At 38.2% G+C, this 25,797-nt stretch overlaps 1 protein-coding gene across 18 annotated transcripts in view; it reads left to right on the top strand.

The window, feature by feature from the left end:
- Positions 1-25,797, top strand: part of Afdn (afadin, adherens junction formation factor) — a 142,327-nt gene that overhangs the window by 31,898 nt on the left and 84,632 nt on the right. For 9 of the 18 annotated variants that reach the window (XM_031353415.1, XM_031353406.1, XM_031353413.1 and 6 more), the window contains exons 2-6: positions 10,963-11,158; positions 13,972-14,087; positions 15,848-16,011; positions 17,306-17,466; positions 25,170-25,327. In XM_031353415.1, coding sequence (XP_031209275.1) covers positions 10,963-11,158; positions 13,972-14,087; positions 15,848-16,011; positions 17,306-17,466; positions 25,170-25,327 — 795 coding nt within the window. The remainder of the gene's footprint in view (positions 1-10,962; positions 11,159-13,971; positions 14,088-15,847; positions 16,012-17,305; positions 17,467-25,169; positions 25,328-25,797) is intronic. The other 9 variants (XM_031353414.1, XM_031353412.1, XM_031353410.1 and 6 more) reach the window with 3 other exon arrangements.

The raw sequence follows: 25,797 nt of genomic DNA, 5'->3' as shown, positions 1-25,797 counted from the left end.
ACTTTAAAGAGTGAACTTTACTCCCAGCTCCAAGAATTCTGTTGTTCCTGCCTCACAGGTAGCGTCCAGTTCTTTACTGTCTATTCTTTGGTAATAAATACTGGGAATATTTAGAGAGCGTTAGTCCTAAGTATCTTTTCAGCTCTCCTGATAGACTCATGGCTCTACTCCGAGAGTTCCAGAATAGTCAGTCTTTTCAAAGATTTTAATTGTCTGAAACTTTTGAAATCGGTTATGTTTTAAATGTACACAACCCTGGTATCAGTGAAGTTCCAGCTTTCCTGTATTTGTAGTCATTTTATTTTCTTTTTATGAGCTGTTTGTCTTCTAAAATTTGATTTAGAATTGATTTGTAGGAATTCCTCACATAGGTGAATATAAAATCTTTTGTACATAATGTATTCTGCAGATATGTTATTCTTCTTCTTTACTTCCAAAACTTTTAATGTAGCTTTAACATTTTTTAGATTTGAGCCAATTATAGTTGTATACACCAACATTCAGGAGGCAGAAGCAGGCAGTTGTATCTCTGTGGGTTGAGGCCAGCCTGGTCTGCAGAGCAAGTCCCAGGATAGTCAAAGCTACACTCAGAAACCCTGTCTTAGAAACAACAACAACAAAAAAACCCAAAACAAACAAAAAACCCAAAACAAACTCAGAAAACCAAGTTAGATTTGTTAGACTTTGATGTTTATATGCTTTTTTGTTTGAATGTATTTATTCCCAATTTCATTCTAATATTGTTTTCTATATTTTCCTCTCTCTTGTCCTCTTTGCTTGCTTTTTTTGTAGCAAAACATCTTGCTTTTCCCAGGATGGAGATTCACAACTGTGTTTAACTGTAGTCCATGTCATTTGTTGGGGAGGGGCAGCTTCAGTAAGATACTTAGGTTTGGGGTTGTATGTTTTAGGTTGACTCTGCATCCCATAATTTAAAGTGAAGAAAGCTTGTTCATTTATGTTGTGTGTAGTTACATCTAGAAATTATACTATCTTTTGTGAAAGTATCCTTAAAGGGCTGACATAAACATGAGTTGGGAAAAGGTGCTTGCTGTAAGCCTAACAACTTGAGTGTAGTCCTAAAGTCCTAAAATTCATATGGAAGGAGAGAACTGAATTCTGCAAGTTGTCCTCTGATCTCCACATTGGCACTAAGTATACACTTTTCCTGCATACACACACATATGCTTGAGGGTGCACGTGTGTGTGCACACACACTCAAAAATGTGATAACTTTAAAAATGCATCATTAAATTAGGTATTAATACAGCTTTATGTATGCAGAATCACTGATTGTGGTATTTTTGCATAATGACAACACTTGGTATATGTCTCTGTCCCTGTCTTCAGTGCATCCCAGTGGTACATGCCACTCCTAAAGACTGTGTTCCAAAACCTACTTTTCTTTTTCTTGGTTTGTGCAAGTGTGCACTAGCTTGGTGTGTCCGTTTAACTGTGGAAGTCTGGTTGAACCTGTAGCCCTTGTGCAGCATTTCCCTGTCACTGACTGAGAATCCAGTTCAGTGATGATTCTGTTCAAAGTAGTTCTGATTTTGTGAATTATGTCAAGAAAATTCATTTTAAAAATGAGTTATTTGCTTTTGTCTCACTTTGCTCTGTTATTTTTGTAAATAATCATAGTTAGAAACTCTGAAACAAACGGGACCTTCTTCCTAAAATGGCTCAGCTGATTTATGCAGCTTACCTTCTTGTTTTCTCTATGCCTGGTACCAAGTGACACTCCAGTGTGCTGTGGTCATTTGGTGATGCAAACTGTGAAACTAGAAGATAGGCAGGAGGAAGTGCTTAGTGGTAGGTACCAGGTACCAACTGTAGTTCAGGATTGCTGCTAATATGGCAAGGAGAATTCTTTGACACTTGAGCAAAGCACTGAGGCTTTCTGTTGTTTATATTCCCCACTAGAAAGCAGTAATGTTTATGGCCTAGAGACTATGCAAAAATTACTGTTTCTTGTTTGCTCTTTCTACCTTTTCCCGATTTCTCAACCACACATACCTGTCTTGAGTCAGTTATGAAAGACAGTATAAGAGTACTGAAAAAACTGCTCAAATTTAAAACTGTGACCAGAATATATTACATGAAAAACTTACTGTCAATAAAAAGAAATTAAACAAATATTTAAAAAATATCTGCTGATTAATTATAGTGAAAAGGGTAGAGTTTTGAAGATACTGTTAAATTCAGAGAGGTAGCTCTAAGATTTTTGAAAATTGAAATAAATCGAGTGCTATGATTTCAATCTTAGTGTGTGGTAAAGATGTAGGTGGGAACATTTTGATTAGAGAATTCTTTGATTAACTTGCCATAGTTTAAAAAGTTATTTTGTATTGATGGGAAAATTAGTACAAACATGGGTGAATGATAGTTTACCAACTTTAGTACATATAATTTGTATGGAGTGTTACATTTATTGAAATTTAGAAACGTTCTGCTTATATACACAACGAAAGTTATGAAACTTAGTTAATGTTTTCTCTGCTTGGGTTTTCTTTAGGATATTAGGAAGCAGAGCTGAGTTCAGACACATGGTTATTTGAACAGGAAGACATTTCATGTTTTTATATATGTTAATGTAGGTAGAATCAGTTAAATAGCTTGGATGATTTGAACCTGTAGAGTTTTTTTTTTTTTTTTGTGAATCTTAATTTCCGTTTTTTAGACTTTATTTTGTTGCAAATAGGATTTATATATACACATATATCCTTTCCAACTACTTGTTCACTTAAGAATTTATAGACAGAAAATGATAACAAGTGCCTCAGTTTGTGACAGATGGCTTAATCCTTAGTAAACACCAGACCTCATGATAGAGTGTGCGGCAGTTTCCTTCTGCTCTGCAGCTGAGGAACACAGAGTACTTACATAGAATTGCACTGTTGTAACTCTGGTTGTTCCTGACCTCCTGATACTCCAGGCTGTCATCTAAGTGCAGGTGACTTTCATATAACACCGTTTCTGGCTAAATCAACTTTTAACTAGGATTTATTCATTTATTTCCATTTACATGTGTTTGTGGGGCCATATGTACTATAGCATGTATGTGACTCTGACTCTTCTACTGTGGGGAGGAGCCCTGGGATCAAAACTCAGGTAGTCAGGCCTTCACTTACTTAGCCACTCATCAACCCTACTCTCACATTCTTTCTCTCACATCCTGTCCATCTCTCCCTTCTTCCTTTTCTCCCTCTCTTCCTTCTTCTCTTTTCTTTCTTTTTTCTTTTCTTTTTTTTCTTCTTTTTTTTGTGGATACAGGGTTTCTCTACACTCTCTACATAGTCCTGGATGTTCTGGAACTCTACTGTGTAGAGCAGGCTGATGACCTTAAACTCAAAGAAATCCACCCGCCTATGCCTCCTCAGTGCTGGGATTAAAAGCATGCACCACCACTTGAAATAACTATTTTACTTTTTAAATGTTAAAAATTTTCAAACGGGTAAAACTGATCTCCAGATTAGAATTTTCAGAATTAGCCTTGATTGCCTTTTAGTCATAGACTTTTTGAGAACATCAGGATAGTTTTCCTATAGACTGTCCCACTTATGGATTTCCTTTGCTGTTTGCAGAGTGAAGGTGGTTTTGTTGGTGTCAAAGCTTTAAAGGCTCTGTGGATTCAGGCTTAGTCATGTGGCACATTTCTTAAGCAGAGCTGAGCATTTTGCATCTATCACATGCTGTGTCAGGTTCTTTCCTAGCCTTCATCTGATGATGTTATCTATAGGCTCTTTGTCAGATCACTTTGGGCTCACAAAATCAGGCTTTTCTGATTCTATCATTTTTTATTTCTTGGTTGGAATTCTTTGCAAATAGACATGGATTTCCCTATCATCCAAGCCACAACTGCTTAGTTTTTCCATTTACCACTCCTTTTTGCCTATGGGGGAAAATTCTTTTAAATGCGCACAGTACAAACCTGCTAGCCTGCTCTATATGGCAAGTTCCAGACTAGCCAGGGCTACATATCAGGAGTTTTTGTCCAAACAAAACAGAATAGCCGTGGCCAGGTTTTCCTTCTGTGTCCCCCACATTCAGTCCGAGCCCACATGAGGTCACACCCACAGTCTGACAAGCTGTGGTCTGACCTGTACAGAAGGAAGATGCATGGTTTTACTTTATTACCAATCTTGATTTTTGCCTTTTCTGTTTGTCTTTAGTGTTACCATGAACTTGTGGGTTTGTATGTATTTGATGATTCAGTAAGTTGCAGTCTTTGTTTCTTCAAAGCTGTGTTCTGTGTCTTTTGGTGGCTGAGTACTTCTGAAAGGAGCCAGTCTTGGAGAGCTTCACTCATACTTTTTCTGACCTAGATTTTGACAGTATCTTTTTTTACAGCTTTGGTTCCTTTGGTTCCATATGAGAAAGGTATATAAGGTGTAGGGTTGGGGTTGCTTGTCCAGTTTACCTCTACAGGTTGACTTAAAAACAAAACAAAACAAAACAAAAAGTCCCCATCCACTCATTTACTCAGAAACTATTTATTCAAGAAATACATTGCATACCAGAGATACACGAACATAGTGAAAAGAAACAAAATATTTTTCTACCAACATTTTTATTATACTCCCGTTTCTGTGACTTCATTTAAAAAACAGGAACCTCCTTTTCATTAAGCTGTGGTTCCTTTTTTAATTTAATGTTAGTTTCAGGAAGGGTTAGTTTTTAGAATTGTGAAATTAGCTTTTCATCTCTATATTACAATTTAATTATTCATAAAGCTCCAAACTACAGACTCAGTACATAACTTTGAAAATGTCTGTATCAGTGGTTCTCAACTTTATAATGCTTTAATACAGTTCTTCATGTTGTGGTGATTCTCCACCATAAAATTATTTTTGCTGCTACTTCATAGCTAATTTTGTTATTCTAATGAATCATAATGTAAATATCTGTGTTTCCCAGTGGTTTTAGGCAACCCCTGAGGTGGTTTGAATAGGAATGGCCCCCATAGACTCATTTGTTTGAATGCTTGGCCCATAGGGATTAGCACTATTAGGAAGTGTGGCCTTGTTGGAGAAAGTGTGCCATTGTGGGGGTGGACTTTGAGCTTTTAAGCTCAAGCTAGGCCTAGTGTGATACACAGTCTTCTGCTACCTGTAGATCAAGATGTAGAACTCAGAACCTTCTCCATCATCACCATGTCTGCCTGCATGTTGCCACGCTTCTTGTCATGATAATGGATTAAACCTCTGAAATTGTAAACCATCCCAATTAAATGTTTTCCTTTACAAGAGTTGTCCTGGTCATTGTATCTCTTTCACTGCAATAAAACACTAAGACAACCCCTGAAGGGGTTTTGACCCACAGGTTAAGAACCATTGGTTTATAATTGTGAAGTAAAAAAATATTGTATGTACCATAAATGTCTCTTCCTATTCTCACTTTCTGTTTTTTGGGTATACCTTAGAAAGTAAAAATTAAATATGAATGTTATCAACTTATATTTCAAATGTCAAGATAATTGGTTATCACTAAATGTTCAATGACTACTTTTATGCTCGAAATTGTTACCCAAGTATTTTAAAACTGCACTATCAAAATGCATTTTTTGGAGGTATCACTATAAAGGATGGGAAGAATATATAATATTGGAAAGTATAAAAATAAATATGACTAGATAAATAAAAGAATAATCTTATTAATCTGACTTTAAATGCAGATTGGTGTTTTGTAAATTTGGCTAGACATCTATCTCAAAATAGAAAGGTTGTCTTTTTTTTTAAAGAAAATGTTATGTATGTGCTCTATTTGCCTGCATGTCTGTATGACAGAAGAGGACATCAGATTCCATTGTAGATGGTTGTGAGCCACTGTGTAGTTTTTGGGAACAGAACCCAGGATCTCTGGAAGAGCAGCCACTGCTTTTAACCCTGAGCCACCTCTCCAGCAGAAGGCTGCCTTCTGAGACAGGTTTCCCTAGGAGACCAGGCTAGCTTGGAATTTCTTATCCTTTTCAACCTGGAGTGTAAACCTAAGCTTTGTTTTCTAAGATCACTTGGAGATGATTTTCTTTGTGATAATGTGATCTGTTTATTATATAGATTCATTTTGCGTTGAATCTTTTAAATGATTGCATTTTGTTAAAATTTAATCTGTTTTTCTTTAAATGTAATTTCACAGTTTCCAAAATGAAGCCTTTGTAATGAGGTATAATTAGAAAACAAATTTTCTGCTTTTTTTTTGTAATAAGATTTTTTTGTGGTGCTTGCTCTTCTGGTGTGTTTTCTGTTGCTGTGAAACACTGTGAAAAGCTACCTTCCCTTCTAGGTTACAGCCCGTCTCTGAAGGAGTCAGAGCACTGCTGCTACTGTTCTCCTGCCTGGCTCCTACTCAGCCATTCTTATGAAGAAAACCATTTAACTGGGGCTGGCTTACAGGTTATGAGGTTTATTGTTGTCATGGAAGGAAGCATGGTGGCATGCAGCAGACTTGGTGCTGGAGAAGGAGCTGAGGAGTTCTGCATCTGCATCCCTAGGCAGCAGAAAGAGAGAGTAACACTGGGCCAGGCTTGAGCTTATGAAACCCCAAAGCCCACCTCTACTTTCTCCATTAAGGTCATCACACCTCCAAAAAATGCCATTCCTTATGAGTCTGTGGGGGCCATTTTCATTCATACCACCACATATGCATGTACTGGAATCTGTTCTTTTGGTCTTCAGGCAGGTAATATTTTTTGCATTGTATCCTCTCCTTGCTGGTAGGTCCACAAAAGTAGGATTGCTGTGCCACTGTATGTGAATTTTTTGGAAAACACTGCCAGTCTGCTCCTTGTCTATGCTCTCTCTTTGTCAGCCCCACTAATAGAGTATGGTATTAGAACTTTTGGAAGTTTACCAGCTAGGGTTGTTGAGGAAAGACCTTTTACTGTTTGTTCTATTATCTTGAGATTGTTTAGCCACGAATAGAGTGGTTCATCCTTTTGTCTGTTTAAGAGCTTATCTACCATTTTGATAATTCTCGACATTTTTAATTTTTTGTTTTTTAATTGGGTTTTTGGTTTTTTTGAATCATAAATATACTTCAATGATGCAAGTTGGAAATATTTTATTATTTGTGTTACAATATGAGAGGTATGTGTTCAGGACAGAGACTCACTCAGTAGCTCTGGCTTGTTTGAACTTAGTGTGGCCCAGTACTTAGCCCCAATCTCCTGTGAATGGGGGTTTGAGCCAGCTACCACACCTGGTGCATAGGAGTCTTATGTGGATTTCTTATCATTCTTTTAGGGTTTTGAGTCCTGACCTTTGTCCCTTCTCTTAGGTTGTTGTGGGATTTACTATAGTTTCTTGTATCTTAGCGAACCTGAGAAGGTATGTGCAGAGGCTGCCGTCCAGGTGATTCTAGATCGCCCCAATCATCACAGGCAGAGTACTTGTTGAAGTGAGCTAAAGTTGTCACCTTACAGTAGTAAATAATGAATACTGGAAAATATTTTCTTAATATATAAAATGATAGAATGCCAGAAGTTAGCAACTTACAACTAACTATAGCCTAACTGGGTAGAGAGTTGTGTAGGAAATGACCCTTGACCTCTATCTGCCCTCCTCCCATGGACATGCAATGCATGCATATGCATCCCCCTCCCCAAGTTTATTGAGTAGTGGTGGCTGTTTTTCTTAGAGTCTTGCTATTTATTTAGTACAGGCTGGCATAGAACTTATTACATAGCCTGCTCAACTCAAACAGCAATCCTTTCCTGCCTCAGCCTTTTGAATGCACAGATTACATAAGTGCACTAATGGCCATTGTTTTTACAATATTGGGGATCAAATAGGGTCTTGTACACACTGGGATTTTTTATTTTGTTTTTTTGTTTTTTATATGCATTGATATTTGCCTGCATATATGTTTGTGTGAGGGTGTGGAGTCCCCTGGCATTGGAGTTATAGACAGTTGTGAGCTGTCATGTGGGTGCTGGGAATTGAACCAGGTCCTCTGAAAGAGTAGCCAATACTCTTAACTGCTGCACCCCCTCTCTCCAGCACCAGGGTTATTTGTTTTGTTTTTTAAAACTAAATAAGGAAACTGGAGTGTATAGCTTCTGGGCTTCGGCTATCTTTTTCCCCATTCACTAGTTTCTTTTGAGACTTTTCTTATATCTAATGTAGGCCAAAGAAAAATAATTACTATCATAATTCTATTTAGATGGCTTAGTACTTTTGGAAGCAGGGGCAGAAGCTATGTTTCTGTGGTCAGTGCATTTAACCACTCTGTTTTCCCCCACTTAATGCTGCTGTTGATAGAGCTCAACTCTTAGATTGGTAATTAAGTGTAAAATTCTTAATAGTCAACATTTAGTAAGCTCTTTTGTATGTTAATTATAATAATCATTACAATTTGTCCATTGGGTTACTATAAATCAATTTTTACGTTCAAGAATTGATTTTTTTTTTTTTTTTTTTTTTGGGTTTTTCGAGACAGGGTTTCTTTGAGTAGCCCTGGCTGTCCTGGAACTCACTCTGTAGACCAGGCTGGCCTCGAACTCAGAAATCCGCCTGCCTCTGCTTCCCAAGTGCTGGGATCAAGGGCGTGCACCACCACCGCCCGGCTAAGAATTGATTTTTATCACTTTTAGGTCTGATAAAATTTGGTAGACTTGACAGCAGCTACATTTAGGATTGGCTGAGTCACTGAACAGAATGTTAATCATCAATATTAAGGGACTGTTTGGGTTATAAGTATACCTGGTTATTCTTGTGGAACATGAAACTAACACTGACATAGTATTAATTGAAGTAATGTCCACATTTTTTATAGGCTATTTTATTTCAGCTTGACAAGATATTGAGAATTGTTTTATTACAAACATCAATGGGAGTACCAAGGATGTGGCTTTGGGGTGAGGACACCAGTGTCCCCTCACTTTCTTAGGTTTGCTTCTTTTCCCTTTTTATAGTGGCTTTTGGAAGGTCAGTGAGATTTACACCTGAGTTTCCTTTCTCTGTGAAGGGTAGTATAATACCTAACAGTGTACTGTGAGGACAGTGCAGTGGTTTGTCTCTGGTTCTCTGTGTCTGCCCCTATCTAAATAAACCCTTGGGATGGTAATCTTGGGATGTTAGAGAGCATACCTTTCTGCCTGCTTACTAGTGACAGCACTGTGTCTGGGTGGGGTTTGTCTTGCTTTGTTTGCTGGGTTTTGGCTCTTTAATACATGCTGATTTGGATTACTTGTTGACAGTTCTCAGAGAAACTAATGCTTCTTGACTTAGGTACATCTGACTTTTCTATTATTATAAATGGTACAACACTGCTTTGTAGCAGAATGGTTAAGTACCATGGGCATTTACTTATTTTTATGGTGTGACACCTGTTAGAGCTCTTGGGTACACAGAACAGTTGCAAGTGTTTGGGACATTTGAGAGTAGTCAGTGTGATATAAATATATTCAGACTGACAGTAAAGTCTTAAACACTTAGGGTGAAAATATGACTCCCATTTAGAAACTTAACAGTGTAGCTTAATTTTATTATCGTTATGGTGTGTGTGTGTGTGTGTGTGTGTATGTGTTGTCTTAGAAATCTGTAGAGAACGGACCAGAATCTGAAGTGGAAGATACTTAAATTTTGAGTCCAGTGGGCTAAGAGGGTGGCAGGGGTCTGTAGCAGAAAAAGAGCTGAGAGAGAACCACTTAAGATTTAGTACAAAGGTTGGTATATATTATGAATTAGTGTTAGAAATGCTCTTTTTCAGGTTCTGGTTCAGGAAATTATTCCACATGTGTTCTGACAGACATCCAGGGTAATATACTAACACAGCAATATTTAAAAGGCATGTTAGCTATGCTCTGTTAATTGTTCCAAACCAAAGAGGCAGATGCTATAATTTCTGGAAGATCCAAATCACAGTTCTAGCTAACATGACTCCACTTACAAACGCTAACTTCTTACACTTTATCAGCCCTCATCCCATACCTGGTGGCCTTCTTTCCCTCAGGGTTAGTGGTCTCCCATTGACAGACTAGGAAGTTTTCTTGATAGCCTAAGTCTGAACAAGCCCAGGAAAACACTGGGCTAGAAATACACTTGACTGCTTCACTTTTTGGCTTTAATTCCTATGACTCCAGTTGCTAACTCCATTCAGAGACTCTTTTTTTTTTTCATTAAATGAGTACTTTAAAAAAAATTCTTTAATAAATGCAGAAAAGGTCATGGTAGAGAACTGGAGAGGCTTATTAGTCATTGAATGAGAATTTGACTTCTGAGAGAAGGAGAAAGCCCCACAGCTCATACAGATCAGTGTGCAAGGAAGGGAATTTGGTATTGAGCCTGACAACATAGCTCCATACTTGGAGCATGCATGGTAGAAGGAGAGAGCACAGCAGAAGTTGTCCTCTGATCTCAATTGGGGCACTATGGTGTGTGTGTGTGTGTGTGTGTGTGTGTGTGTGTGTGTGGCACGCTCGCGTGTGTGCCACTCCCTTCAACAAATACACAGATTAAAAAAACCTTTGGTTTAACCCTAGTTGGTCTTTTCTTTAATAATAATTAGATACAAAGGGTGAACAGAAAGAAGAGAGCATGATGCTGATAGCACAGCTAAGTCTTTGTTTCCTGCCAGAGACATGTGTGCAACCCACACTTAGAAATACTGCTCAGAATTTCATTGGAAATTATTGGATGTATTAAGAAATTGAAGGAAGGTCATACTTGCATGAGCTTTAGCCTGCCTTAGAGTTAGGAGGAACATGCAAAAGGAACACCTTGGGCTGGAATTCCACCATGGGCTTTCTCCATAAGATTTTTAGATATATCTAAAATGTGTTCATTTATTTAGTGTGATAATTCATATAGAAAATTAATTTAAAATGTGATTTTAATTTGTGGCAGGAATGGGAGCTTCTAAGATGTTCATGGTAAACATTTGAAGAAAATTGATAGACTTCATTTTTACTAAAAGGTGAACATTTCAGAATAACTTTTATAATAACATTTTGTTTTCTTGTAGGATTTGGAGTTTCATGGAGTCATGAGATTTTATTTTCAAGATAAAGCTGCTGGAAACTTTGCAACAAAATGTATTCGGGTCTCTAGCACAGCAACCACTCAAGATGTGATTGAAACACTGGCAGAGAAGTTCCGCCCTGATATGCGCATGCTCTCCTCTCCCAAGTACTCCCTCTATGAAGTGCATGTCAGTGGAGGTCAGTGAAGTCTATGTCCTGACCTGGGGTCAACCGCTTGCTACTGCTCATCTCCTTTTCTTTTTTTCCTCCAACCAACAGTGATTGACAGGATGGCAAACTTTTTTAAAGACTTGACGTGTTCAAGTTCTTGCACATAACATTTATTAGAAGTTAGGATGAATGCATTTTACATATAATTATTTCTTCAAAATAAGTATCATTAACATTCCATTAAAATAAATCACCTGACAGATCTGAGTGTCTGTCAGTGGTGTTGTGTGCTTCTTGCTTTTGGAAGAAATCTTGGGTGTAGGTAACACTGTCACGACCCTCATAACTCAGATCTGTGCAGACCAGGTCAGGGATCTTACCATCATATTTCTGCATTCTGTTCACAGCACATTTTTTATCATTTCTTGGGAACAACAGGACATCTTGAGGAATCCTTACAAATTTTGTAATTTATGCTTGTTTTAACATTAGCACTTGTTGTGTGAGATTTTTATTGGGGAGACATGAAGATTTTTTGTATTTACTCTAGATAGAGAATCAGTAACAGACCAAAGTACAGACACCACCAAAGTTCAATTACATTTGAACCAATGAGTTTTATTGGGGACATTTTAGAGAGGTTACTTACAGGTGCAGAAATGACTCAAAGTCAGCTGTATCACGAAAAGCCTATTTCACCATGGGTGACGGCTCTTAAAAGCTAGCTTGCAGCACATCACACATCTCAGCAGATGGGAGGTTGTCCTTTCTGGTCAGCATGGTTGGTCTCTGCTTCTTCAGGTAGCCCCATTGGTCAGAGCCTTAGCTCAGTTTGTCTTAGAGTGTTTTTAACATAGCAGTCCTTACTGCTTACATATACTTGGGTAGGTAGGGAGCCTAGAAATTCTGATCAGCTGTAGGGACTTCCTGAGAGTGTTGACTTGTTTACTTCCTGAGCTTAAGGAGATTCCCTGTAGGATGGAATATTTGACATCCCTTTAGCAGGTTCTGTGTCTTGATGTGCTTTACTTTCTAGATAGAGATTTTCTGTCAGGAAATTGCTATCTAATAGCAGTTAATAAAATTGTCTTGCAACTTGATACTACAAGTTGAGCTGACTAGAAGTACAGAAACATAAATATTTTATAGGTATATTTGGAAATGTGTAGTAACATATTAAAAAGTATGAAGTATAACAAAACACCGCTAGAAAGGATTATGGCCCAACCCCAGTACCTCTTAAATGCCAGCTATGAAGTTTTTAAAACATAATAGGTTTTTCTTCATTTTTATATACACAGCTTTCTTTGCACATTTGAAATAAGACTGAAACATTTTTGATGTATAGGATTTTCAAGTGTTGTAATCACCTTTCTTTAGAACATACAAAATGATACATATTTATTACTTTATGGTTGTGAGCATATTCCCTGCTAAAATGATACCCAGACTAAAGTCAGTTGTAGAGACTATTCCCAGTTTGGGTTGATTTTCTTGGAGATGAATTCTTTATTCCCATGCAAATCTCTGTTACTAAGTTTCAAAGAAAAGGAAGCTGCTGTTTGTGCCCTTTGGTTACTTGAATACCAATAAGGGATTTGGAATAATATGAAAGATTGGTTGCATAATTTTGAAAATTACATGGTTTTGATTTTTCCAGAAATCTTTCTGCTTTCTTCATGTACTCTTTATTGTCTTTCCCTTGTTCTCTTTGTTTCACTCTGTGGCTGGAAGCCAGGGTCTCTTGCATACTAGGCAAGCTGTGTACCACCCAGCTATATCTCCAGCCATATTACCTCAGTGATCTGTTAATGGTGTATGTATCATTAGGCCAAAGAAATGCATAGACTTCCATTTATTATATAGATTCAGATGCTGGTAAGTACTTAACAAAGGCTTGGTCAGTTTTTGAAAAATTAGTACAGATAAATGAAAAGAAAGCTATTCCTTTTATTCTTGATCACAACTACTACTGATGAGCATTGTACCTCCTGAACTTGGTGAACTTCTCTGACACAGACTCTGTTTCTCATCCACATGATACTAACAGGGTTTGCAGCAGACCGCTATAGACCAGGAGCCCACTTGTAACCAGAGGTTCTTTAGTGTCTGATCTGGCATTAAAGATAACCCTGCTCCAATTGAACATAATCAGAGCTCATTTGTGGCCAATTGTTGCTGGGTACCTCTCATGTCTGCTTTGTTCTCATGGGCTAAATTCCAAGTCTAACCCTTGCTTCAATCATCAGGGAAACTTTTACTTGATTGTCTGTCTGTCTGTCTGTCTAATATTATTGGGGGTAGGGAGTACATGCCACTGTGCTTGTGTGTGTGTATGTCTGTGTGGTGTGTGTGTCAGAGGACAATTTAACTAAAACGAAGGCTGTTAATCTGAGACAGGTTGCCCTTTCAAGATAAGGAAAATATGATTAATCAGTGGATTGTATATACAATTAACATGATTTCATTTTCTAGTTGTATATGAGATAGATTGATATTTAGAAACCTACATCTCTCTTGTTTACTTAGATCTGAAAAGAGGAAGTGTTCTTTCCTGATCAGTGTCTGGCACTGGGTCTGTGGTGACATACACACCCACTAGCAATAAAATGTCCATCTCACCTGGTCAGTGAACCAGCCTGGTAGAACAGTAGCAATAAGGTGCTGAATTAACCAAAACTGATTGAGAATGGTAACAGTACATTTCAGTCTCTCAGCAGGTAGTTGAGGCACTAAAGTATTTTATTTGTATAGAGTTAAATGTATGTCATATGGCCAGTATTGTGCTCATGCCAGGAAATGACCACGGCTTGTTCTTCTTTCCTTTTCATGTTTTGAAGAAGAAAGAAGATTGGACATTGATGAGAAACCTCTAGTTGTACAATTGAATTGGAACAAAGATGATCGGGAGGGTAGATTCGTCCTTAAGAACGAGAATGACGCCGTTCCTGCCAAGGTGAGAGCAGTCCCCACGTCTGTGCTGGGCCAGTGGAGTGGTCAAGGCTTATCCTTTGCTTCTCTTCTGTAGTCTCTCACCTCTTCCTAGCACATATGTGGAAAGCAGCCTGTTGGACCTGTTTCATCTCTTATTTCATTCACCTGGCCACCTAGTCGCCCTTCCTCAATTTTCCAAAGAAGAGTTCTAGATGCTGTTGAGACAGAGCTGATGATGAGCTTGTCATTTTCAGTTCTTCCAAGTTATAAAATCACAATGGTTCCTATAGGAAATAAAAGGGACAAAGGAAGTGTTGGGAACCTAGTTTCATGTGCAACTTCCTAAGGCACATTTAAAGCATTTTCATATTACATTTTCAAGATGAGGAATCAGAAAACTTCCTTGGACTCTTTGGATGGCATAATAGAATGTTCCTTTCCTGGTGCTGTGATAAGATTGTCTGACAAAAACAACTTAAAGGAGAGTGTTTTATCTCACACTTTGATGGGGAAGTCCCGGAGGCAGGAGACAGCTGATCTGTTACATTGATGTAACTTGAAAATATGTAATTCTGTGCTAAATTGAGTGATGCCATATGCAATATTTTGGTATTAACAAGTGGCAGCAAATACAGAGGTTGAAAATATCTTCTAAATTTTCCCCTTGTGAAATGCTGCCTACTGCATAGCAGCAAGGAGTTTCCTGTTGTCTTGTGTTCATGTGGTGTGCTACCCTGTATAGCTACACAGCTGTGCTCTTGGCCTTTCTTGTCCCTGGATTCTGGTGGCTAGCTGCGTTTGTAGCAAATGTATGTAAAGTAGAAAGGGACCATGGCTTTCCTATCCTTGTTTATTCTCTGTTTCAGCTGGGGCTGCTCCCTTGTGTTCACTTAGAACAAAGGAAGCCCCCCCCCCATACCATAACTATTATTTTTCTTCTTATTAAGCTACTTAAAAAACAATGTGGCTTTGTGTATTAACAGGCCAACTTTGTAGTTAGGTTGAAATTCAGACTAAAATAAGCAACTGGTAAACAAGATCTGGAAAATAAATCAGACATTTTTGCAAAAATAAATACAACTTTAGTTCATGAAAACCAGCTGACACTTGCAGTTTTAGAAAAACACCTATTTATTTAGTAGACTCCTTGCTTCTATATTTTCACTGGATTCCCTTCTCTTAGTTGATGTTAACTTTTTTTGACTTTTCACTTAGTGAAAATCAGATTTTCTCATTTGTACTCTTTTTTCTTTTTTTTTCTTTTTTTTTAAATATTTATTATTATAAATAAGTACATTGTAGCTGTCTTCAGATGTACCAGAAGAGGGCGTCAGACCTCATTACAGGTGGTTGTGAGCCACCATGTGGTTGCTGGGCTTTGAACTTAGGACCTTTGGAAAAGCAGTCAGTGTTCTTACTGCTGAGCCATCTCACCAGCCCTGAACTCTTTTTTTTTGTTTTGTTTTTTTTTCTTTTGTTAAAGTTGTACCCTATTTCCTATGCTGAATTTGGGTTTTTGTTTTTTGTTAGTTTTAAATTGAGGTGAAATTTACATGTGAAATATATTCATGTTGTATATGAGTTCACTTGGTGTGACAAATGTTACAATGTGACTGTCAGCTTAGTCAAGGTGTACGGTGCATTCCCCTCCTGGGTCCATCACTGTTTGAGTTTACTCATTTGTTTATCCTTGGCTTGTGAGGCGGAGGCGGCAGCTAAACCTAAGGAGCCTGGTGTGATCCCTGGGTGTGGTCAGTGTGGTGATAATATTGCTTTTACCAGAAGGCTCAGAGTAATGGACCTGAAAAGCAGGAGAAAGAAGGTGTTATTCAGAACTTCAAAAGAACTCTCTCAAAGAAAGAAAAGAAGGAAAAAAAGAAGAAAGAGAAGGAGGCATTGAGACAAGCCTCTGATAAGGAAGAAAGGCCTTCTCAGGGAGATGACAGGTAGGTCTTTCTGGAAGTATTGCTGTCACTCTCAGCTACAAAACAGGTCTCTAACACAGAAAACTTACCTCAGTCATTGGTAACTGGTGGCACAGTGACTGAGACTGTCATGTCAGGCTTGCTGTGAAAACCTGAAGTCCTCCAGGGACACTGGAGGGCTTTGTTTAAACATGGCACCCTATTCTATTATATTAGCAGGTGCCAAGTCTCACAGGGAAGACTCTGCTCCCTCTAGGCAAACATTAGTTAACATCGTTTTTCCTGAGCAGACCACCACATTTAGATGTCTGTATGTCTTCAGCTAGTCCTTTGAAACTTACTTCTGTGGTTTTGGTCGCAGAGGCAGTTGTGGTTCCATATTTAATACATATAAACTGGTCAGAACTGGCAGGACTAGGGAGCAAAGCAGATTTTCTGTTTCAAATTCTGATGCACATTGGGACATCCACGTTCTTCTGCAGCAGCCTCATTGTGGATCGCCCTCCTAGGAGGTGATGCTTATGGTGCTTGTGAATAGCAGTAAGTGGGCTTATTCCATGTAGTTATCTAAGGGATGGAACACATCCTGGAAAAGGAGACATTTTAGCTCACACCATGTGGCTTGTTCTTTCTTTGGTTTACATTATTTGGTATAGAAAATGAACTGCTTAAGATGAATTATATCATTTAACCTGATAGCTTAAAGTGCAACTTCTTTGTAAATAAATTATTTTATGATTACATGTTGATATAACTAAAATTCATTCAAGTATTTAGCTTTTTTCATCATACCTTTTATTCAGTTTTCTGACCATAACTTTGTATAGTTGATTCCTTTGCAGAAATTGTTGGAGCAGGATCCCTATGAAAATTTAACTTCAGGAAAGTAAATGTTGGTGGATCTTTTAGGTGTTAAAAACAATCACGCTACTTATTAAGTATTTCATATTTTTAAAGATTTACTCTAATTTTAAGTAAGGGTCTTCTTGTGTTTGGATGCTGTGCTATGATATTGTTTGCTGTGTTGTAGCACAGCACTAGAGATTGAAATGCACGATCCATATGTTTTCTTTGCGTTGTTCATGAGCACAAGACAGTTGAGTTGTGTAAACTTAAGAGTTTAGTTACAGATTTCTTAGTCTGTGCATTTATTTTTGAGAGAAACTATTTTTAATCTCATGGTAATTTGCACATGGTAGCTAGTATACAATAGACCTGTTAGGGGACAGATGTAGACAGATGACATTTGCCATTGTGATATTTGTATTTCTAAAGGAAAAAAGTAAAATATCATTGGTTATCTTTTTCTTTACAGTGAGAATTCTCGACTGGCTGCTGAAGTTTACAAAGACATGCCTGAAACCAGCTTTACTCGAACAATTTCTAATCCTGAAGTTGTTATGAAACGGCGGCGGCAGCAAAAACTGGAGAAGAGAATGCAAGAGTTTCGGAGCTCAGATGGGCGGCCTGACTCGGGTACATAGAGCTTTTTTTCTGAATATTCACTGTAAAATGTATTCCATTATATTCTTTTATATATGTATTTCTTAAACTGAGAAAGTGGGTGAAGTAGCCTTTTAATAGCGAATATGTCTGTGTATGCCTTACATAGTATCTTTTCACTTAGAGTTAGCATTAGTCAAATAGACTCACCAATGATGCTCTTCTCCCCCACAGTCTTCAACCCAGAAAATGTTAAATATGTACAAAAAAGAAAGAAAAAGATAACTACTACAATTTTGAAAATTATTAGCTCATATTCTTTTCTTTTTCACTATACATTGCCCTCTCAATCCCAAACTACTACTATTTTGAAGCAGATTGCAAATTTTCTAGTTCATCTGTAAGCATTTTAGTGTATTTTCATGAACGGCAAAGATTCATAATAAACCTCCAGGACCGTCGTCACATCTAAAACACCTGACAGCTGCTCCTTCAGCCAAGCGCTTACTCATTGTTTAAACTTTTGATATTCTTTTCTTCATGCGTGCACGCGCATACACACACACACACACACACACACACACACACACACACACACACATGATCAAGATTGAGTCATATATGTAAATTCTCTTCAGTTTATTTCATTTTTTTGTTGGTTTGTCTTTTAAAACTTAGGTGTGTTGGTTGGCTTTTGTCAACTTGACACAAACCTGGAGGTATCTGAGAAGAGGGAATCATAATAGAGAAATGAGTCAGTAAGATTGGCTTGTTGATTATTCTGTTGGGTATATGGTCTTGATTAATGATTGATATGGGAAGACCCAGCCTGCTGTGGGTGGTGTCACCCCTGGGTGGTAGTCCAGGGTTGTATAAGAAAGTAGGCAGATAAAAGCCATAAGAAGTAAGTAAGCCCATGCCAGGTGGTGGTGGTGCACACCTTTAATCCCAGCGCTTGGGAGGTAGAGGCAGGTGGATTTCTGAGTTCGAGGCCAGCCTGGTCTACAGAGTGAGTGCCAGGACAACACAGAGAAACCCTGTCTTGAAAAACAAAAAAAAAAAAAAGAAGAAGAAGAAGAAGAAGTAAGCTCATAAGCAGTGTTCCTCCATAGTCTCTGGTTTTGCTTCCAGGTTCCTGCTCTGACTTATCTTCAATAGTTGATTGACCACTGTTAAGCTGACATTGATCTTCATTGCAACAATAGAGATGAGGTTATTTTTCTTATAGAATCTGGTGACATCCTTTGGTGTTCATTACTATTTTCCCATCTATTTTCTTTTTCCTTGATTAGGGTGTAGATGCAGGTGCATCTGAAGCTATTGGTGTGGCAGGAATAGTTACTTTAGTATCCTCTAAAGTTAACCAGTGATTATTAAAACTTTCTCATGAACTCCTGGGTTTAAGACTCGCCAGTATTTTTCATCCCACTGCAGCTGTTTCCTTTCTGTTTATGGTAGTCACACTTGGAGCCAGGCACTATTCCTGTGGTCTCAGCTGGCTTTGTTTCACTGGGAAACGGTATCTACTTCTTTGCCTGGGAGATACTTCTCAAGTGGTCCTTCTTTCTTTAAACTATTATGACTTTAGAGAGCCTGAATATCTTCTGCAATTACATTCTTACTTTCTAATGATCTTAGTAAATAATAATAGTGTCAAAATAAAAATAAGATTTGTGTTCAAGTGTGGTGACACCTTCCTTTGATTCCAGCAGAGGCATGTGGATCTCTTGGTCTTGTGAGGTCAAGGCCAGCTTGGTCTACAAGACAAGTTCAAGGCCAGTCAGGGCTATGTAGTAAGACCCCCCTCTCCCTTTTTTTATTAGCAATATGAGTCTGAAAATTTGAAGAGTTTTATAAAATTATGTGTGTGTGTATGTTTACTTTAAAAAACTTAAATCAAAATTGTTGTTTTAACACATACTTAATTCCTATTTATATGGCAACATTCTTTGTTGCTTTGTATTTAAGTTTTATATTCTTTAGAGTTTGCCACTTTACAGATGAAATACATTTAAACGAGTTTGCTGTACAAGGCAATGCAGGCTGTACAGAGCACAGGGCTTTCCTGCTTTATTTCCTCCATAGTACCTGACAGTTGTTTCCTGTATGTGTAAGAAGTAGATATGATAAAGAGAGCTGAAATAGTTAGCAGTACTGTTTGAACTATATATTGGTTCTGTGTATTTTTAACTGTTTGATAAAACTTTGACTTATAACTAACTGGAAATTGTGTCCAGCAGAGGAAATACTTATTATAAAGCATAAATTTATCATGAGGTAGTTTCACTTCTTAAAAAGTAATAGGATAACCATTTTGAGTTTCAGAAATAATTGTATTGGAGGTATATTGTTAATCTCACCTTACTCCCAAAAGTTTAGTCTAATGTCCTAATGTCGTCACCTCTATTTCTCTTACAACATTACCTTCAGATGCTTGGTACTTGGTTACTATAGTGCCATCTTTGGAGTACTAGGAAACTAGCTTACTTGGTAGTGAAAAGATTCTGATGTTAGGATATACAAAATTTCTTTATAGACTTTTTTTTAAAAAACAGAACAACAACAAAAAAATAGCTCATGTTGAGAAAGCTCACTTTATTATAGACCTTTTCTCTCAAATCCAAGTCTGAGTGAAAGGATTTTACTACTTATCCAGATTATTGTTAAAGTAGTCATCTAATATGTACTGGGTTCTGTTTTGTCATTGGTCTCGTTTAAGGAGTAGGCTCCATGGACTGTCCTACATTGCAGGGTCACTTGCTTCTTTCCCATGACTGTATAGTGTACTTGATTGCAAGGTTTCACTAGCTTGGAGCTGTGGTGGAAAGTAGGCCTCTTGCTGCCTCAGCACCATATACTTGATTCAGCCTTCAGTTCTGTGCTGGTTTGAATAGGTGTGGGTCTCATAGGTTCATGTGTTTGAATGGTTGGCTATAGGGAGTGGCACTATTAGGAGGTGTGTCCTTGTTGGAGGAAGTGTGTCACTCTGGAGGTGGGCTTTGAGATCTCAGATATATGCTCAAGCTCCTCCCAGTGTGGCATACAGTTCCTTTCTGCTGCTTGTGGGTCAAGATGTAGAATAGAACTCTCAGCTCCTTCTCCAGCCCCATGTTTGGCTGCATGCTGCCATACTTCCCACCATGATGGTAATGGATATAACTGTCTGAACTGTAAGTCAGCCCCAATGAAATGTTTTCCTTTATAAGAGTTGCCTTGGTCATAGTATCTATTCACAGCAGTAAAAACCTAACTAAAACAAATGCCTTGAAACTGAGACTCAGTTGCATACTTTATAGGAATGTAGTGTTAATGATTGTAAAAGAAAATGAAAAATCAAAAATTACAAGCCAGGTATGGGTGTGTGTACCTATTAGGCTAGTACTGTCACAGTTACTCCCACATTGCTGTGATAAAATACCTTGAAAGAAGCAACTTAAGGAAAAATGAATTTATTTTAACCTACAGTTCCAAGAGTATACAGTCTAGCTTGGTGAGGAGCACATGGCAATAGTCAATATAGGATGAACAGGGCCTGACTAGTCCTGTTGCATCTGCACTTGGGAAGCAAAGTAAGTGTGTGTGTGTGTGTGTGTGTGTGTGTGTCTGTGTGTGTGTGTGTGTGTCTGTGTCTAAAGCCTCAATGCTCCATTCAGTGAGCAGTTTCCTGCAGTGAGAGTCTACTTTTCTAAAGGTTCAGCAACATTGCATAGCAACACATTAGCCATCTGGTGACCAAAGTGTCCAAATACTTGAGACATTTCACACTCAAACCACAACAGAGGCTGAGGTAGTTTCAGTTTTTAAGGACTACATACTAATCTGCTCAGAAACACACACACACAGAATTGAGAAGAAACCAAGCTTCTTGGTTTCATAACTATTCCAGCAAAGGATTTTGTTTAAGGATTCTGTATACTGTCTCATTTTGTCATGTACCAAAATTTATGTATAGAAAAAGAAAAAAGAGGTGCCTGCCTTTAATCCCAGCACTTGGGAGGCAGACACAGGCAGATCTCTGAATTCGAGGCATCCTGGTATATAGAGAAACCCTGTCTTGAAAAAACACTTAAAAAAAAAAAAAAGATTTAGAGGACCAGAGAAAAATAAAGAAGAATAGAGGTAACAAAAGGAGGGCTCAGAATACTTATGTATGCTAACCATATACCATGTCTGAAGAATCTTCCGCACTATAGGAAGGCCCTAACATTGTTACTTAATGAACTTTGGAGAATGAAACCATGGTTCTACCTGATGACTATTCATTCAGGTAAGAGCTTAGGAGTATGTGAGTCATGAAAGAGACAGTGACTCAGAGTATTAGCTTTTAACTTGGTTGATAAAACATTCCTAGAGACAAAATATTTTGTAACATGGACTTGAATGCAACATTGAGATATATCTTCAAGAAAATAGTAAGCTTGTTGAATGTCAGATAGTCTGTTCCCCCCAGTATTTATTTTTCAAAGTCATTGGCAGTACTTGATGGAAATTTTCTTTATATTTTATAATAAGCTGCCAATGAACTTTAAGGTTGGGGCATAGCAACCTTTCTATTTAGCCTCAGCCTCAGATTTGGAGAGATTGCCATAAAAGTAGAGTGTAGGATGCTTTTGAGGGAATTGTGCTAAAAACCAATATAGCCACGGAAGTACTATACTGCCCACACAAAGCGTGACCTCTGACCTCCTGCTCTACACTGAAAGGCTATAAAGAGAAAGCTGAAGAATACTGAGAGGTAGCATGAGATCTGGATCGATAATAGACTGGCTTTTATTGAATGTGACTTGGATAGACAGTGATTGGCTCTAGAGCAAGCAGCAATGTCAGATGTAAATGGGAGGGAAAGAAGTGACCTGTGTGGTAGGCAGGTATCATCACCATGTGTGGGAAGTCATTGGGTAGAAAGTACAGCAGGTCCAACAGAGTCTTAAGCCATCACTAAGAGAAGTCAACCAGGCATTGTGGTGTGTCCTTATACTTTGAGATTCAGGAGACTGAGGCAGGAGGATTGTTAGTTTGAGGCTAGTCTAGCTATATAAGTAGACCATATCTAAAAAAATCAAACAAAACCTGATATTTGCTATGGAAAATAAAAAGAGGGCTGGGTGGTGGTGGTGCACGCCTTTAATCCCAGCACTTGGGAGACATAGGCAGGCGAATTTCTGAGTTCGAGGCCAGCCTGGTCTACAGAGTGAGTTCCAGGATAGCCAGGGCTACACAGAGAAACCCTGTCTTGAAAAACCAAAAAAAGAAAAAAAAAAGATTCAAATACTTGAACTAAGCTCACATAGTGTTGTACACATGCCTCCTATAGTGTGTATAAGTTTCCCCCCAAAAAAATTGGTTCAAGAAGTTTTGCCAGCACAGTGGCTCATGCCTATAATTCTAGCACCTGAAAGCCTGAGGCAGGAGGATTGCCATAAGTCTGAGTCCAGCCTAGGCTGTGGAGTTAGTTCTAGACTAGTTTGGGCTACAAACTATGACCACATCTCAAAGCAAAATAAAACAAAAGGAAAATAAGCAAAGCAAACAAAAAACAAACAAAAAAAACCCCTAGTATAAGGAGGAGAAATATTAGGAAATCAAAGCAGAACTTGCTTATTAAAGGAATGGTTGAAGTTAAACTATTTTTCTATATTTATAGTATCCAAGAAATTCTAGTAAACTAAGTAATATCAGGAAAGTAGCAGTTTGCTAAGAGAGTCAACAATTCCCTTATTAGGTTCAATATTTTTGTCAGTTTAAAAAAAAGCTATGTAGTAGTGCATGTGTGCATGCATGCATGTGTGTGCAGTTGCCTGGAGGCCAGAAGAGGGAGCTGAGGCCTCTTAGAGCCAAGAGCAGTGCTATGTGAAGCTGGGAAATGAACTTGGGTATTCTGAAACAGCTACAAGAGCTCTTAATTACTAAATCATTTCTCCTGCTCTATTTTTGTCTGTTTTAATAAACCTGTGAGAAAAGTGTACCCTGATAGCTAGCCTACTATGGCTGTGTACTAATGCTGAGGTTGATTCTTTGAATGAGACTGGGGACAGAGCATGATGGTGGAGGCTGTAATTTTCCTAGGACATGATGCAACTGTCATACATATCCTTAGCTGTGTTTTGGAAGCTGATCAGGCATCGTAGCTCACACGGGACTTTTAAAACATTTAAAAACAACAACAACAACAACACTCAGATATATTCGTTCTGTGATATCTTCAAAGGGTAGCTGATGCAAAAAGTGCTGACATACTTCAGTTAGTTGATTTTTAAAATTTCAATTTCCTTGCTGAATTTCTCTTGTTTTGCTGACTCTTAACTTATTTTTAAGTTTTACTTATTTGATTTTGTGAATGCACATGTGAATGCAGGTGCACATGTGCCTGAGAACATGTGAAGGTTAGAAGTCATGGACTAGGTCATTAGGTTTGCTTTTAAGTGCAAGAGCCAATTCACCAGTCTGGTCCATGGCACTGTTTTATGTTCTTGTCCTCCTCTATGGCTTAAATTGATTTCCTTCCTTCCTTCATCTGCTTGCTTGTTTCCTCTCAAGATCATTTTTACAAATAGACCTTTGATGTCAAGTATTTTGGTCATTTTTTTTTTAAAATATTTATTTAATGTATATGAGTACACTGTAGCTGTCTACAGACATACCAGAAGAGAGCATCAGATCCTGTTACAAATGGTTGTTAGCCACCATGTGGCTGCTGGCAATTGAACTCAGGACCTCTGGAAGTACTCTTAACCGCTGAGCTGTCTCTCCAGCCCTAATTATTTCATTGTCTTCAGATTTCATAGTTGAGCAGTTAAGTCTTCTGTAGGCATCACATTGCCTGCTTGTCGACACTGCCATGTTTCTGTTCTGCAGTCTGTGGATGCATTGGCTGGCTTCTTCTAGGGCTCGTCCTCCTCTTCCTCTTCTTCCTCTTCCTTTTCCTCCTCCTTCTCTCCTTTCTTTTCTTTTTATCTCTTTCTCCATTTTCCTTCTTTCTTCTCTTTCCTTTCTTTGACAGGGTTTCACTATGTAGTCCTGGCTATCCTGGAATTTACTGTGTAACTTTGAACTCACAAGAGATCTACCTGCCTCTGCTGGAGTGCTGGGATTAAAGGCTTGAGGGCCACAGTTTCTGCTTTGTTTCAGGGCTTCTTAACCATGACTTATAATAGAAAATAGATTAAGAGAGTCAAACTGACATAATGTGGCATATGTATATTTCCACTAAGAAGGGAACGTACAAAGAACATTTCATCAGAACACCTGATGAAATCTAAATTGTCCTTCCTACCTCCAGGCTCCTTAAGTGACTCTGCCTACATATAATAATTAGTTTGTAGTGCCTAGGATTGAAATAGCCCCACCGTGGTGGCAAATGCCTCATGGAAGTCTTTGAATTAAGTACCTGGGGTCTTCTGTTTCCTAGCTCACTTTTAAAATACTGGTTTGTTTGGTGGATCTGATCCTTGGTGTATTTGGGCTCTGTTTGCTTCAGATGAAAGCTTCAAAAGTATAACTGGAGGAAGCAGGTCTTGTAGTTACAGAGTTGAGGAAGTTGGGAACAGGGGAAGAGAACTGCACTACAGAGCAGTGTGGAGTCCCCCATCTCCCTGTTGTAGAAGCCGGCCCCAAGTCTATAGTTGGATATATTTATACCACTGTAGGTGGTGCTTCTAGTGATGGTCAGTGTCAGCAGCCTCTGTCATTGACCTAAAATGAAGATGTACTCAAAGATGTAAAAATTCTTTCTTCAGGTGGAACACTGAGAATATATGCAGACAGTTTAAAACCAAATATTCCATACAAGACAATCCTGCTGTCTACTACAGATCCCGCAGACTTTGCTGTAGCAGAGTCTTTGGAGAAGTATGGTCTGGAAAAAGAGAATCCCAAGGACTACTGCATTGCCAGGGTATGTAACTACAAATTGACTTCTCCCCAGGATTGTTTGTAATAAGACTTGGCATTTAAAAGATTGTTTTTTAAATTTTGGTGTGTGTCCACTCATATTCATACACAGAGGAATAGTAAACAAATGTAATAAAAACAAATCTGTGCTCTTAAAATAAAAGATAAGAGCCGGGCGGTGGTGGCGCACGCCTTTAATCCCGGCATTGGGAGGCAGAGGCAGGCGGATTTCTGAGTTCGAGGCCAGCGTGGTCGACAGAGTGAGTTCCAGGACAGCCAGGGCTATATAGAGAAACCCTGTCTGGAAAATCCAAAAATAAATAAATAAATAAATATATAAATAAATGATAAGTTGAATAAAACATAGCCCAAAGTTGTTCTACCAAAGTTAATCTCATCATTAACGTTTCGATAAACATTTTTCCAATTTTTATTTTGTGCATATATTATTAGTCAAGAGGAGTATAACCAATT

This window comes from Mastomys coucha, unplaced genomic scaffold (genome assembly GCF_008632895.1).
Source record: "Mastomys coucha isolate ucsf_1 unplaced genomic scaffold, UCSF_Mcou_1 pScaffold5, whole genome shotgun sequence".
Taxonomy (NCBI): domain Eukaryota; kingdom Metazoa; phylum Chordata; class Mammalia; order Rodentia; family Muridae; genus Mastomys; species Mastomys coucha.
The sequence above is the reverse complement of the archived record's forward strand: the minus strand, read 5'-3'. Positions and strand labels throughout refer to the sequence as shown.